Consider the following 13,871-nt stretch of genomic DNA (forward strand, 5'->3'; position numbering starts at 1 on the left):
GCAACGCCTAATGTTAATTTCTTAAAGCTAATTTATCACTAAGCAAACACAACAATGGAGGAGCCGTTCAACGGAAAAGTAAGCCACGCCAACCTATTGTTCACGATGCACACCAACTTGTCCCTACGTATACGTAATGCAAGTAATTGCGTATACGCCGCATGTAACACATGAACGGGGCTCAGCCACGAAGACAGTTGGCTGATAAGCCTCCCAATGCAAAGAGCAAAACAATTAGATGCTAGATGCGATGCTCACACCCACCCAAAAAGGCCAAGGACTCGTGCCGCCTGACACATCCGCTTAACGTGGCCAAGTAGACTCATTTCGAACAACGCGACATGCGCCGGCGAAGTGTGCGATATCCTGGAGGGTCGCGTGTTTGAAAAGTGGGCTGCGTGCCGGCAACGTGTGCGAATCCTTCTATCCAAGCAGCGCATTATGAAATGGTTCAAGCGGATTGGTTGGCATCATTTGATAATTTTTTATTGCGGGCTCTCGAAATACATGTAGTGGCAAACATAAGGAGAAACTTGTTTCCAAGCTAAGATTGTACTGCAGGATATACACTAATCTAAACACCACTGTGCTCCTTGATCCAATCCCGTGCGAAACTTACTCTTGAATAGACACCCGGATAATCGGGCTTTGCGCAACCGTAGCCCCAACTAACCACGCCCACCAGCTCGCCCGATTCGGTGACCATCGGACCGCCGGAATCGCCTTGGCACGCATCCTTGCCGCCTTCCAGAAATCCAGCACAGATCATGCGCTCGGTAACGCCGCCATACTGCTTGTATTTCTCACTGCACAGCTCCTGATTAACCAGAGGCACCTCCACCTGACGCAGCCACTCGCGGGACTCCAGCAGGTTCTGGGTGTTGCCCCAACCACTCACATAGCAGGCTTCCCCGTCCATGAATTTCATCTGAGACTCGGGCAGCTTGACAGCCTTCTTGGTCTCGTCGAACTGGATGGGATGCGCCAGCTGCAGCAGGGAGAAATCGTAATCCACATTGGTGTAGTTGAACTGGGCGTGCTGGACGATCTTCTGCACCCGCAGCAGTTGGCCACTGCGAGCGAACTCACTGGTGCCCAGGCGTATTTTCAGGCGATCTGCCGTTTTACCACTTTGAAATGAGGAAGCATTTTTGACATATTCTGCCGAAGAGTTTCCTTGCGTGGTTAACTTACTATGTGCAATGGGCGGCAGTCAGTATCCACTCCTCCGATATGATAGAACCTCCGCAAATGTGGGACGAAGTCTGCAGCGAAACCTGATGTGGTGCGTCGGTGATGTTGATGCGATGACCGCCCACAATACGGCCATCCAGGCGGGGTGATAGCCTCCAGGGATTCTTCACTATATCCTCGAGCGAGCGCTGCCTTCTAACAGGCTGCGGTATTAAACAAACGCCTGCCAGGACCAACAGGCTGCATTGCAGCATTAAAAACAAGCGGAGAGCCAACATGGTTGTTCAACATAAACCGAAGGTATTCAATGGCCCAAGGCAGAGCAAAGCCTTATATAGGAATGCTTTTCTTGGATTAGTGATAGCCGCCCAGTGGGTAGAAGACCCGCTGTGCAGCTTATCCGCCAACTGACACACAAAATGCTCTGAACACATCCATTTCGGGGTGGCATTGTACACACTGCCATCTAAAAAGTCACTTCGATGTTTCAGAATCAAGTCAGAAACGTTATCTTTCAGTTTAATTGGGTCACTTGTAATGAAGTAGTCGTAAGAAAAGGTTTCAAGTTCAGTTAGCCCCATATAAGCTAACATAAATGGTTCACCAGCTAACTTAGGAATTTATTTGATACCATAATCTATCGTAAGTTAAATTGGGCACAAGCAGCTCACAGTACATTTTAATAACCATGGATTTGTTTTACAACATTTCAATTTTATTCTATGAATAAATTAGTTGGGCTTGTGATGCAGTTCGACTTAATCCACAAGATAGATCAGATTCCTACCCACTTCGGTCAGTTTTCCAGCCTGCTCCACGCTCACTTTCTTGTTCTCCACATCCAGAACGAAGTTTCCATCGCTGAGGACAGTCTTTCCTGTTTTGTAATCCTCAAAGTTGGGAATTTTTCTGGGCCCCAGAACGGGATCCTCGTACCGCCAGATCTGTAGGTTAGCCGCATCCGTTTTAAGTCCAATGATCTTGGAGAGCTTTTCACGCAGAGATTGCACCGTATCTCCCTCGGAAATGACAGTGTTCACCTGGAAAAGCGATGAACGCTCGACAGGGTTCGTCAGCTCAACGCTCACATTTGGTGCAACAGAAAAACTAATGAAGGGGGAGCCGGGACGAACTTCCTCGCGCGTTTTCTCTGGCGCCGATGGATCATCGGTATACTTAACTTCCAAGACATCAAGCTGCAAGTGAATCAACGATGATTGAAGAGCAACTTACAAAGCAATGGAAAATACTTACATCTAGTGTGTTCTTCAGGTACTCCAAATTGCTGATCAACACCTGACGCTCATCGAACTCCAAAGTGACGGCCAATGCAGCCACACCCTTGCCGGACTCCACCTTTTCGCGAATCATCTGGGCAAAGGGCATCACTCGTTTCATGAACTTCTTTAACTCAGCCTTCTGCTGCAGTGTAGCGGCAATGACTTTGTTATCTGGAAGGGCCTGCGATTTGTTGAACAACTCCTTCATGGTATCGAGGACACAGCACTGCCAAGGAGGATAGGTCTTAGCCACCCAAACGAGGCCTCGATTCGGTTTCTCTGTCTGCACATTCACAGACTTATCTTTTCCGGCCTTGCCCTTCACTTGCAGCATGTTTTTGAGGTTCAGACGGAACGAGTGAGCGGCTTCCATGAGGTACTCCGAGCACAGGATATCGATTTCGTTGATGGCTCCAACTTCCGGCCACCGAGCATGAACAATGGACTCCTTGTTACCGAGCAGTCCCCAGACATGCTCCGCCATATGAGGACAAATAGGGGATACCAAAAGAGCTTGTCTGCGAATGAACTCCAGTACCAAATCTTCGTGCATTCCTTGTGCGCCACACAGCTCCCTGTACTTGTCCCTGGCCAACTGCAGTTCGTAAAAGCCACTCCTCAGAGCCTCCTTGAACAACATCTTTCGGTAATTCTCATCGGTTTGCTGCGTTTTCAAGTTGAGTTCGCTCAGGAAAACCTGATCATTGAAGGTCTTATCTGTGCCCTTCCTCAGGCTGCTCCTGGTGTCCAACATCTCTTTGACCCACTCAATGAACGTGTATAGACGCAGGATACCTGCATCCGCGGTGCTCTCCACGAAATTGGCATCCTCCACACTATCGCCAGCATCAGCCAAACAAAGACGCATGCCATCGGCAGAGAATTTGTCCACAGCTTCGGTGAGAGTAAGGAAGTTACCATCCGACTTGGACATCTTGGCAGAATTCAGCAACAGGTGACCATTAACACGCATTCCCTTGGGCCACTTGTTTTCATCATTGGGCCAAATGGCAGCGTGATTGTACAAGCAGAAGGACAAGTGGTTTTGGATGAGATCTTTGCCAGAAACACGGAGATCCATCGGATACCAGTACTCGAACTCGCGACGCAGAACTGCAAGATGTTCCTGTTTAATGGCTGTCTTTTTGGGCAGTGGAGTTTCCTTAAAGAAGACATAGTCCCAGATTTCGTCGGTCATGTCGGACGGTTTGATGCCTGTGAAAGAGGAAATGTAAATTTTCCAAAACATTAGTGAAGCATTCGACCTACCAAAAGGTCCTGGTTTCTCGCCGCGGAAAGTGCCACCCTGCAGCAGGTGCACCACGGTATAAAAGGCCATATATATGGTGGAGTCCGAGAGGGATTCAATCAACCACTTGTCGTCCCAAGGCAATTTGGTTCCTAGACCATAAGTTCTGGAGCAGGCGTACTCGTGCAGCCAGTTCAGACAGGCTTCAAAATTGTTGCGCGCCTCGTCGTGGAAGGTTTCCATGTCCTGCAAGATCTTGATGGCCTGGGCCTGCCATACTGGCTCGCCGTAGTTGAGGTACCACTGGTTACATAGAGCTACCACGCACTCGTCAGCCGAACGAGACATAATGGTCTTCTCCGGTTCGTAATAGACGTCCGCTTCGTTAGCATCCACCAAACGTTTCTGCAGATCCTTCTTCACATCCTGAATCTTGCGGCCGGCAAATTCACCAACCAACATTACGCCATCATAGAAACTCTTCAGATAGCACATTTCCTTAGCTTCAGCCAACTTATCCTTGTCGTTCTGTGATTGAATCTTAAGGGTTTCGTAGGCATGGACGGCACTCAGTTTGCCCAGCGTAGGCACTTCGATGATGGGAATGGGCTCGTAAGGCAGTACCATTTCATCTGTCAGTCCATATTTCTGGCGGAATGCCTCCTTCTTCTGGAGATCCACCAAAGCGGCGTAATCGTCAGGGGAATCGGAGGGGACTGATGTGACTACGCCAGTTCCCTTATCCTCCTTGATACTCAGCATGGGCAAGGTGTAGACAATCTTGTGCGGGGTCAGAGGAGCCGAAAGGGGAACTCCAAGCAGATCTTGACCAGTTACCTCAGCCAACACCTTAACATCACCTTCCACGGCAGTGAATCCCTGGTAAGTCATATTTCTGGCAGCCCTACGAGTGCTGATCCACACTTCGTTGTTTTTGCTGGACTGCCAGGCGATATACTTGATGTCGGGATGCAGCCAACAGTTGGTCTGCCCGTACATGGTCTCCGGACGCAGAGTGGCGGCCACCATGAAAATTGGCTGCGTGATGGAGCTAGGATTAGCCAAAAAATTAAACATTAATAATTTAAAACCGAAAAAGATCTCATTCTTACCTCAACGCCTTGGGCGCTTCCAGAACCTTCATCTTGATGAGAGTGTACTCCTGGGGACCCACTCCCTCGCCAGAGGAGCGATCGTGGTCCATGCACGGCTGCCCATCCTTGGGCGAGTATATGGTATACCGCTTGCCGTACATGATCTTGCCGCGCTCCTTCAGGTGGTTGAACTGCCAGCGCACGAACGAGTCGAAATAGGGATTGGCATCCGTTGTGATGAATGTACGCCTCCAGTCCACGTGCACGCCGATGCGCCTGAGATCCTGCACCGCCAGCGGTGGGAAGTAGTTAAGCCAGTGCTCGGCATTGGCAAAGTCCTTGATTTCCTCGTCCTTCAGTCCGAGGCTCTTCATGATTTGCCATTGGTATTTGGCAGCGCCGGTTTTGGCTACCGCTTTGCTCTTCTTTCCCTTGGACTTGTCCTTGGGCACCTCGGATGCGGCCTCAACGGCAACAGGAACCACTTCCTCGGTCTCGGGGAACTGTGGCGGAAAGCCGAACTGCTCCAGCTCGCGGGTTAGCTTATCCGCACACGCCTTGATGGGCATGCCGGTGCAGTGGAATCCGAAGGGCCAGAGGACGCGCCGTCCCTTCAGTCGATGGTACCGCACCGAGTACTCCGCCTTCGACAGGGAGAAGGTGTGGCCCAGGTGGAGGCGACCGTTCATGTACGGAAACGGGAAGGTCACGAAGAACTTCTCCGCCTGCCGCTTCTTTGGCGCCGTCGGTGCGTCCGACTCGTGCACCCGCTCCGTCTCCCATCGCTGCTGCACCTCCCGCTCGATCTTCTGCAGGTACTCCACCTTAAAGGTGCCCTTCCGTTCGGTTGTGGCCTGTTCAGGTGGAAAACAAACTTATTAGCATCGTGTTTGCCTTTCAAATGCAGTCATTCCGCGGCCAATTGCATCAGCCGGCTACTCCGCGTGGCAGTTGCAGTGACTCATCCATGGACGGGGGATTCCCTTCTCCGGCAAGTGCTCACCATGGTTTAGTTCTCAATGAAATTCGTAATTGTTTAGAACAATTTCTTTATTCAAATCGTGGCACTAGCAAAAAACTAAATATGTTTCGAGCAGTGCAACGTGTTGTGACCAGTGTGGCCGCAAATTAGTCAATACAAAATACAGACTAGTAGAATGTTATTTTAATACAACTTTACACATTTATAGGGCATTATATTTATGAATATTATTAGTTTATATTTATGAATATTATTAATTTTTAGTTCATTAATTAATAAGGGGAATACCTAATAAACGTTTGTTATTTTGGGAATACTGAATTGCATTTAAACTAAAGAGCACTAACGCGTTTTATTTTTCAACCTGCACGCGACTGTCACACTAATCATTTAACCTAGTTTTTTTTTCTTAATTAGTGTGAAAAGTTTTAGGACATTTAGATAAATTATAACTTAAGCGAACCGACTAGATTGGCCTACGTATTAACCCCAAGATGCGACCAGTATTCGCCCTCCTGCTCTTGGCGCTCCTCTGCTTCGCCAGCACCAAGTCCGAGAGCGACTTTGAGGAAGACGACAGCGATGATTTTGCCGAATTCGACGACGGCAACTTTTACGCGGAGCCCGCGGCCAAGAATGCAGATTCGTTCTCCGGAGGAGCAGGATCCAGCCACGGCGAGTCCCGGGATGAGCCGCCTGCCAAGGAGGCACGGAAGCAAGCACAAAACGTAGAGAGCGACGAAGAGGATGGCCTGGTCGAGGATGACGATGAGTTCGAACACTTCCAGGTAAACAAAGTCGCCTGTTCACCGTGAAGGGGTTAAGTGTGGGGTTAAGAACTTTGGTCAAGAAGGTGTCCAGTGAAATGTAACTAGGCTTCCACTGAATTGCCCTGGCTTTCGTTTTGGTCATAAGAAACTTGGTCAAAAGAGTGGTGATTGGGATTCCAATGGAACATTTAAAAGTTTACTGATAAATATAAGAACTTTCACCATGATGACAGCTAATTTTTCCTTACCTTAATATAGATCTCTTTTAAATAAATACCTTTAACCAGTCTGTACGAGATATCTACAATGTTAGATAGCCACCGAATTATGTAACGTAGTTACCAGTTGTAGTTTATAAAGTTTGACTGAACCCACATGGCTTATTCATAACTTGAACTTCGAACTCAGGGAACCATGGTTTCTCCAAAAGACCAAAGGTGTAATTAGAAATGAAGTATAGTAACGTCAACAGAAATGAAATATTCACGAACCACTTGAACTTATTTCCAGGACGAGGAAGAGTTCGAGGGCTACGATGGTGGAGACTCCAAGGATCCGCCCATCGACCAAAAAGTTGAGCCCAAACTGAACATACCAAACATCCCACTGCACTTCCGCACCCACTGGGACTCCTACTGGATGGAGATGCTCATGGTCGCAGGGTTGTTGGCCTACTTCGCCAACTTCTTTGCGGGAAAGGCCAAGAACGCGCGTTTAGCGCAGCTCTGGTTCAGTACCCACAGAGCCCTGCTGGATGAGAACTTCGCCCTGGTCGGAGACGATGGCAAGGCGGAGAACGAGAATCCGGGACTGATCAAGGAGAGCGAGAGTCTTTATACTCTCTGGTGCTCCGGCAGGACCTGCTGCGAGGGCATGCTCGTCGAGCTGAAGATGATCAAGCGACAGGATCTGGTCTCCTTGGTGGCGGGACTAATGCGCCCACAGCTAGACCAGGCCCACATCAAAATTGAACTCACACGCGGTGTAATGGATGCATTCGTATTTGCAGTTGGTAGCAAAAAGACCATTACCAAGGTCTTCAAAGAGTATACGGATCTGGTAAGTGTATTTAATACGAGTAACCTTGCCTTAATTTAACATTACACCATTTTTGCCAACAGAGCAAGTTCTGTAGTCTAGTCGGTAAGCCGGAGGATCGCTACAATGTGCCCACCGGCTTTGGCGTGCTCTCCGAAATCCCGGAGGCCACGTCCGCCATACTCGAGTCACGTATTATCACTGCACTTAACAAGTACCAAAGCTATATCGATTACCTGCACATCTCGGACCAGTTCAGTGGGCCCATCCAGCAGGAAGAGGGTGGCACCCTTAAGCAGCCCGAAACCAAGGCCGTGCTTCTCGCCGGCTTCAATTTGCCGAAGCATGCCGAAATGGAGACCATTAAGCCGTTGTTATTGTTGATCTTTTATTTGATGGAGCGTCTAAAGACCTATCGCATGTCCAAGGAGGTAATTATACACCTTTTGTATGTTTATGTTTACGTTTATGTTTAATGTGTTGTGATAATTCTAGGGCAAAGCCAAGTCGGACAAGAACCGTCAGCGCGTGGAGGAGGAGTTCTTGAAGAGCACCCATGCCGCCCGCGCCGAGGCTGCTGCTCAGAGACGCGAGGATAAGCGTAAGCAGGAGAAGGAGCGTATCCTGGCTGACGAGGATCCGGAGAAGCAGCGCCGCTGGGAGGCCAAGGAGCAGAAGCGCCAGGCCAAGAGGAATGCGCCCAAGATGAAGAGACTGGCCGTCAAATCGCTGTAGATTTGTTTCAAATGTGCCATTTGCCGCAAGGAGCGCACCTCATTAACGTACACAAACCGACCATTTGTAGATGTTCCTCTCAAATGCCAGAATAAAGCAATATCTATTTGTTTCCTATGGAGCGCCAAAACAGAAACCTCAGTTGTGCTAACTTAATCTGGATCATACAAAGCACTAGATTGTTGAAATGCAGATAGCAGCTTATCTCTGCGCCAAGCAAGATAAGTGTTAAATGAATTAGGTTAACTATATCACCGCCACTCAGTTACAGAAATATTCAGTATTTGCCGAAAGAATACTTATATTTTAATTGGAATATTTAAGATTTGAGTTACAAGTAGATTTAAATGACGAGCTTTGTGAATGGTTTTCGAACGCATGCTACATTTCTTATCACAGACACGCCTAATGCTAAATATGCTTTGTGAATTCGAAATGGTTCTGGATCTCTCTCCATTTAGCACTTTACGGGGAAGCAGTTTTCGTTGGACACGTATGCGATGTGATTGCGCAGCGTTTTGATCTGCTTCTGGGCGGCATCGAAGCTGTAGGAGAGTGTGTTCAGCTGGCCCTGCATCTCGCGGATGACCGCCTCCCGATCGTTGACCGACAGCGAGGCAGTTGCTCGGCACTGAGCCAACTCCTTTTCAAGCCGATTGATCTGCTCCTGCTGCTGGGACTTGATTAACTCGGCTCGTTCCTTGGTGCCGGCTATAATCTTGGCAGACTCCGTTCGCAGTGTATCCAGATCGTCTTGAGTGGACTTGAGCTGTTCGCAGAAGAGATCCCGCTGTCGGAGAAGCTCCTCCAGTTCATTCCTGGCCTGGGTCAGTTCCATTTGGCACTGGGCCAGCTGAGGTCGCACATCGACGTTGGGCTGCTGCTCCATTTGCGTCTTGCAGGCCTTGAGCTCCTTGCAGACCACCACCAGTTTCGTCTGCATCTCGTCCTTCTCCTTGCAAACCTGGGCCAGCTTCAGCTGCTCGTTCTCCAGGAGCTTGGGGAAGTGCAGCAGCTCGTTCAGTTTCTCCTGAAACTTGGCTCGAATCTCCTTCACCTCCGTGTTGATCTGCTGCTCGATGCGTTTGTTGTTCATGTTCAGCTTCTCGAGGGAGACGCACTGCTCCTCGACCTTCTGCTGGGCCAGCAGGTATTTGTTGCGGTAGTCCTCCAACTGCTGCGACTGCTCCTTCATGATGCACTTGAACTCCAGCTGCTCCTCCTTGAGCTCGTTGACCCGGGCTCGAAGTAGATTCAGTTCGGCGGCATCGGCATCCCCGTCGCCTCCCTTCGATGGACAGGGACCACAGATACCCTTCATCCGCTTCTGCATCTCCTTCATCTGGCAGTCCTTGCGCTGGAACTCTGTTAGCAGCCTGGTGTAGTTCTCCTTCATCTTCTCGTACTTGTCGGCCTTGGTGTTGCGCTTTCCGCCGCAGATGACCAGTGGATCGGGATCCTCGGGACACGGTGGCCTGGGAGGACATGGCCGGGCGCAGGGGTCTTCCTCTCCTTCATCGTCATCGTCGTCGACGTCACAGGGTTCGGACGCATCCCGGTTGGTTACCTCCTGGAGCAACTTCTTCACCGAGGTCTGCATGGACTGGATGCGTCGCTTCAGTTTCTCCAAGGACTCGCACTTGGCAGGTGGCTGTGGCTGGGGGCAGGGAGCCTTTGGCGCCTTCCGTTTGGATGGACAGGGAGGCGGACACGGGGCAATGCTGCTGCTGCTGCTCTCCGGGCAGGGACCTTGGCAAGGACCTGGACAGGGTGGTGGCGGACAGGGCTTTGGGCAGGGACCCGGCACACAGACCGGCTGCTTTTTGCAGCTCATGATGGCGCAGGCGATCTCCTCGATCATCTTCTTGTCCTCCGGACAGGCACCCTTCATCTTCTGCATGGCCTTTTGCAGGGCGCATATCAGTTTGTCGTCCTGACCGGCATTATCCCGTTGTCCTCCACCACAAACACTGGCACACGAGCTGGGCTCATCGCTGCAGGGATCCGTGGCGCTGCCAGCTGGAGCACAGGGTCCAATGCCACACATATACGGCGACAGGTTGTCCTCGTCCACGGTGGTGGTCATGGGTAGCTCCTTGTAGTGGCGATGGGAGCCGAAGTTCTGCAGCTGCACCGCCCTGTTCATCATGGTGTGCAGCTTGATGTTCTCCTGCTCCATGCAGATCCTCAAGCGCTTGATCTCCCTCAGTTCGTTGCGGGTCTTGCAGGGCTTGGCGCACATGTCCATGATGTTGCCCTTGATGTCCTGGATGATCTTGTTCTGGCAGTCGATCTCCTTGATCAGCGCCAGGTACTCCATGTACATGCGCTTCTGCTCCGGATCGTCGGAGGACTCGCCCAGCTTGGAGAAGAGGTCCTCGTCGGGCCCCTCCTCCATCATGTGCTGCTCGCCAAGGTACTGGTTCTCATCGTCCTCGTACTCGCCGCCCTCATCGGTGTATTCCGTGTTCTCTGCCATCGCGATTTAGACTCACTAACCGATTCGGCCAAAAATTTTATAAATAAAAAGGGGTTTATTTTTTTGGATTTTTATATTTGGCTAGAATTACTAACGATTTACTCTGAAAAATTTCGAAACAAGTTTTCGGACGAATCAGTTGTTTTCTTCGTGATCGAATAAAATGAACTGAAAGTTCAACGGACACTCGGCCTGGACAGTTGGCAACAGATTTGAAATGGCCTGCTCCGACTTGGGAGAGGCGAACGAAGGATCCCGGAGCACTGGGTTGGGCACGAGGAGCTGCTTCGTCGACGTGGAGTGGCGACATCCTAGCTCCCAGGATGGTCAAGAGAGTGTCCTTAGGGAGGAATGTGTGTCGAGGTATTTATTCGGCGAAACGAACAACTATATCTACTACTGCCGCTACTTGAATTGGTTCAAAATGAAAACACAGTGCAACTTAAAGGAGATTGTATATCTTAATAAATAAGTAATAATTTAAAATCCAAAATATTATGTTGATAAACATACGGAATAACTTATGTTAAGTACCTAATGTAAATGGGAAAGGAAAGAAGTAAACAATAGGGATGTTTTAAATATATAATTTTTTAAATAAATATTTTTTAAACATTTTTCTTTTAAATCTGAATGGAAGGAACAGCGTTATTTTCCAGAAGGCAGTTGCCATATGAGTAGGCGTAAGATCCAATTTTCTATTGAATTACTTTCGTCACGTCCTACGTAAAATTAATATTTTTGGGAACTGAATGTGTCATAAGGTTTTTAAAAAAAAATTCTCTGTTCGCCAAAAACAGTGCAAAAAATTACACAAGTGAAACATTAACCAAATAGGCTAAATTTTCGTAGATGCTAAAGCCATCCAGGCGACCATTAGCCACAAGACAAGGATCGACCACAAAATCGCCAAGGAATATCATCTAGTAACACCTCGATGGGACTGGACTTCGCGTTGGATGGAAAGAACGGAGATCAGGCAGAGGAAAAGAGTAGCTATGCCAGCCTCTCCAGGCAGAATTCCAAGGTACAGGATACAGGAAGTGCCAGCAGTTTGGGCTTCGGGGAGCACTGTAGTCCCAGCATATCGAAGTTGCCCAAGAACAGCAGGGAAGGCAAGGAGGTCAATTTGATCATGAGTGATGGAGAACCGGAGGATTACCGAAAGGCTCAGGTCTCGAAGAGGAAGTTGCCGAACTCGGAAGCCATTGGCAGCAAACTGAAGGAGGAGCTCAGCAAGTACAAGCAGGAGCTCAAGGACTACAACGAAAGCACCAAGGATCTGGAGGAGAAGTACATGAAAATCAACAACGAGCTGTGCGAAATGCAGCAGAAGCACAAACAGTTCGTGTCCAGCCGGAAGCAAGCCTCGCAAATGGATTTGGGAAGTGAGGCCGATCCAGATGGTTTCTATAGCTCTGCCAGTAGTGCCACCTCGCAAATGACCATCCGCCGGAAGAGTCCCCAAATCCTGCGCAGCAATACCAGTTTCATGACAGTTCTATCTGTGCACAGTTCCTGTGACGAAATCGATACGAAGAAATATGCATCCGAAAGGAAGCACCATCAACACAAAGGCGATCCTCCATCACAGATAAACAGCGTTTTTGACAGCCGTATTGTGGAAACACTTGCGAACCGGCACGTGAAGCGAAGGAAAAGTGCCTTTGAGCAGGACGACCGCGAGAGGGAGCCCGCTTCCTTCAAGGACGTCTACAATGTGCTGAAGGACGTGATCAACACCACACAGGTAGGATGCATCAGTATGCCAGAAACCAGTAATAGTTACCTTCTTCCTCAATCAGGACCACAAGTACAAGCACGAACGGGATCGGGGAATCAGAGAAAGAGACAGGGACAGGGAATCTGGAGAGCTAGGCCAGCTCCTGACCACCATCAAGGGCCTGAAGAGCGAGCAAGTCCAGTTTCGTACGCTCATTCGGCAGCAGCAGGAGCGGATTGCCGACTACCACACGCGGTGTGTGAAGGCCCAGGACATCATGAGCACCCAGAAGCAGGAGATCGAGAAGCTGCACGTGAATAACAAGCAGCTGGAGTCGAGCATTTACCACGACATAGACAGTCTGCGATCGAAGATAGACACCAAACTGAAGAGCGTCTCCCATTTGCCAAAGATGATGCGGGACGAGCACTCCAAGTACGAGACGGTAATGCGGGAAAATTGTCTGCTGGCGGATAAACTCCATGCCCTCCAACAGGAAGCCATGCAGCTGAAGGTCAAGATCGATGAACTGGGCCGCCGAAAGCTGGTCACCATCAACAGGCTGAAGGCGGCCGAACGGGATCTGAAGATCTTCAAGAACTACAACTCGGCCTTGAAGACCGAGAAGCGCAAACTGACCCAGGAGCTGTCCTCCATGAAGGATCAGCTGGAGCAGCTGCAGACGAGCAGTAAGCGACAACTTTGCCGCCATCGCGAGCAGAGCGAAAAGCAGCGCAGAGATCTGCAGAAGAAGATCTACGACCTCGAACTGAAGCTGAGTAGGAGCCAAAACTCCACGTCCAGTTTGATCCAGGAACGGGATAGTCTGATAGCTGAGCTGCAGACGCAGCTCCACACCCTGGTCCACAACTTCGAGGTCTCGCAGAAGCACATTAGGGTTCTACGCCGGCACATCTACTCCATGACGAATCACGGTGCTGCGGGCATCGGTTGCAGTGGCAGTGGGTCGGCTGGCATCGCCCACTTGACATCAGGTGGTTCCCATCGACCCAGTCTGATCAGGATCAATCAGCTGGACAGCAGGGGCTCCGGCAACGGGCGATTTGGTGCTCCCCGAACGCTGAAGGCCACGATCTAAGCCGGGATCTGGTCTGTACACCCCCAGGCACCAGATGGGGCTCATCAGCTGTCCAGGCAACTTGAAGGCACTGTTCCCAGCACTTGGACTATGCCATCAAGTTGCCTGGACATTATCAGCCCTTAAGAAGACACCAATTATTTCACTCCAATGATTATGTAAACTCGTCAGCATTTTTAAACGTCATTTTAATGATTGGGTTAAATGGGATTGGGTTAAATGGGATTG

General features: G+C 49.7%; 5 protein-coding genes across 5 annotated transcripts; 2 read left to right on the forward strand and 3 right to left on the reverse strand.

The window, feature by feature from the left end:
- Window positions 1–482: 482 nt before the first annotated feature.
- On the reverse strand, window positions 483–1,496 carry LOC122626773 (trypsin-1). The gene is made up of 2 exons (XM_043807148.1): window positions 1,195–1,496; window positions 483–1,130 (listed from the first exon to the last, which is right to left on the reverse strand). The coding sequence occupies exons 1-2, from the start codon at window positions 1,470–1,472 to the stop codon at window positions 575–577; spliced, it is 834 nt and encodes a 277-aa protein (XP_043663083.1). The 5' UTR covers window positions 1,473–1,496; the 3' UTR covers window positions 483–574.
- A 303-nt stretch (window positions 1,497–1,799) lies between these two features.
- On the reverse strand, window positions 1,800–5,945 carry LOC122624507 (leucine--tRNA ligase, cytoplasmic). Its single transcript, XM_043804141.1, has 5 exons — window positions 5,821–5,945; window positions 4,836–5,671; window positions 3,744–4,774; window positions 2,449–3,689; window positions 1,800–2,390 (listed from the first exon to the last, which is right to left on the reverse strand). The coding sequence occupies exons 1-5, from the start codon at window positions 5,821–5,823 to the stop codon at window positions 1,953–1,955; spliced, it is 3,549 nt and encodes a 1,182-aa protein (XP_043660076.1). The 5' UTR covers window positions 5,824–5,945; the 3' UTR covers window positions 1,800–1,952.
- A 233-nt stretch (window positions 5,946–6,178) lies between these two features.
- Window positions 6,179–8,478, forward strand: LOC122619856 (PAT complex subunit CCDC47). The gene is made up of 4 exons (XM_043797056.1): window positions 6,179–6,587; window positions 7,080–7,628; window positions 7,691–8,038; window positions 8,103–8,478. Exons 1-4 carry the CDS (start codon window positions 6,294–6,296, stop codon window positions 8,340–8,342), a joined length of 1,431 nt encoding a protein of 476 aa, XP_043652991.1. The 5' UTR covers window positions 6,179–6,293; the 3' UTR covers window positions 8,343–8,478.
- Window positions 8,479–8,625: 147 nt separating this feature from the next.
- LOC122619838 lies at window positions 8,626–11,008 on the reverse strand. The gene has a single exon (XM_043797033.1). It carries the CDS (start codon window positions 10,819–10,821, stop codon window positions 8,800–8,802), a length of 2,022 nt encoding a protein of 673 aa, XP_043652968.1. The 5' UTR covers window positions 10,822–11,008; the 3' UTR covers window positions 8,626–8,799.
- Window positions 11,009–11,532: 524 nt separating this feature from the next.
- Window positions 11,533–13,824, forward strand: LOC122619847 (myosin-11). The gene is given in 3 exon segments (XM_043797045.1): window positions 11,533–11,714; window positions 11,716–12,571; window positions 12,627–13,824. Coding segments are annotated over 3 exon segments (1,914 nt in total). The 5' UTR covers window positions 11,533–11,673; the 3' UTR covers window positions 13,644–13,824.
- Window positions 13,825–13,871: the final 47 nt, after the last annotated feature.

The sequence above is a fragment of the Drosophila teissieri genome, chromosome 2L (assembly GCF_016746235.2).
Source record: "Drosophila teissieri strain GT53w chromosome 2L, Prin_Dtei_1.1, whole genome shotgun sequence".
Lineage (NCBI taxonomy): Eukaryota > Metazoa > Arthropoda > Insecta > Diptera > Drosophilidae > Drosophila > Drosophila teissieri.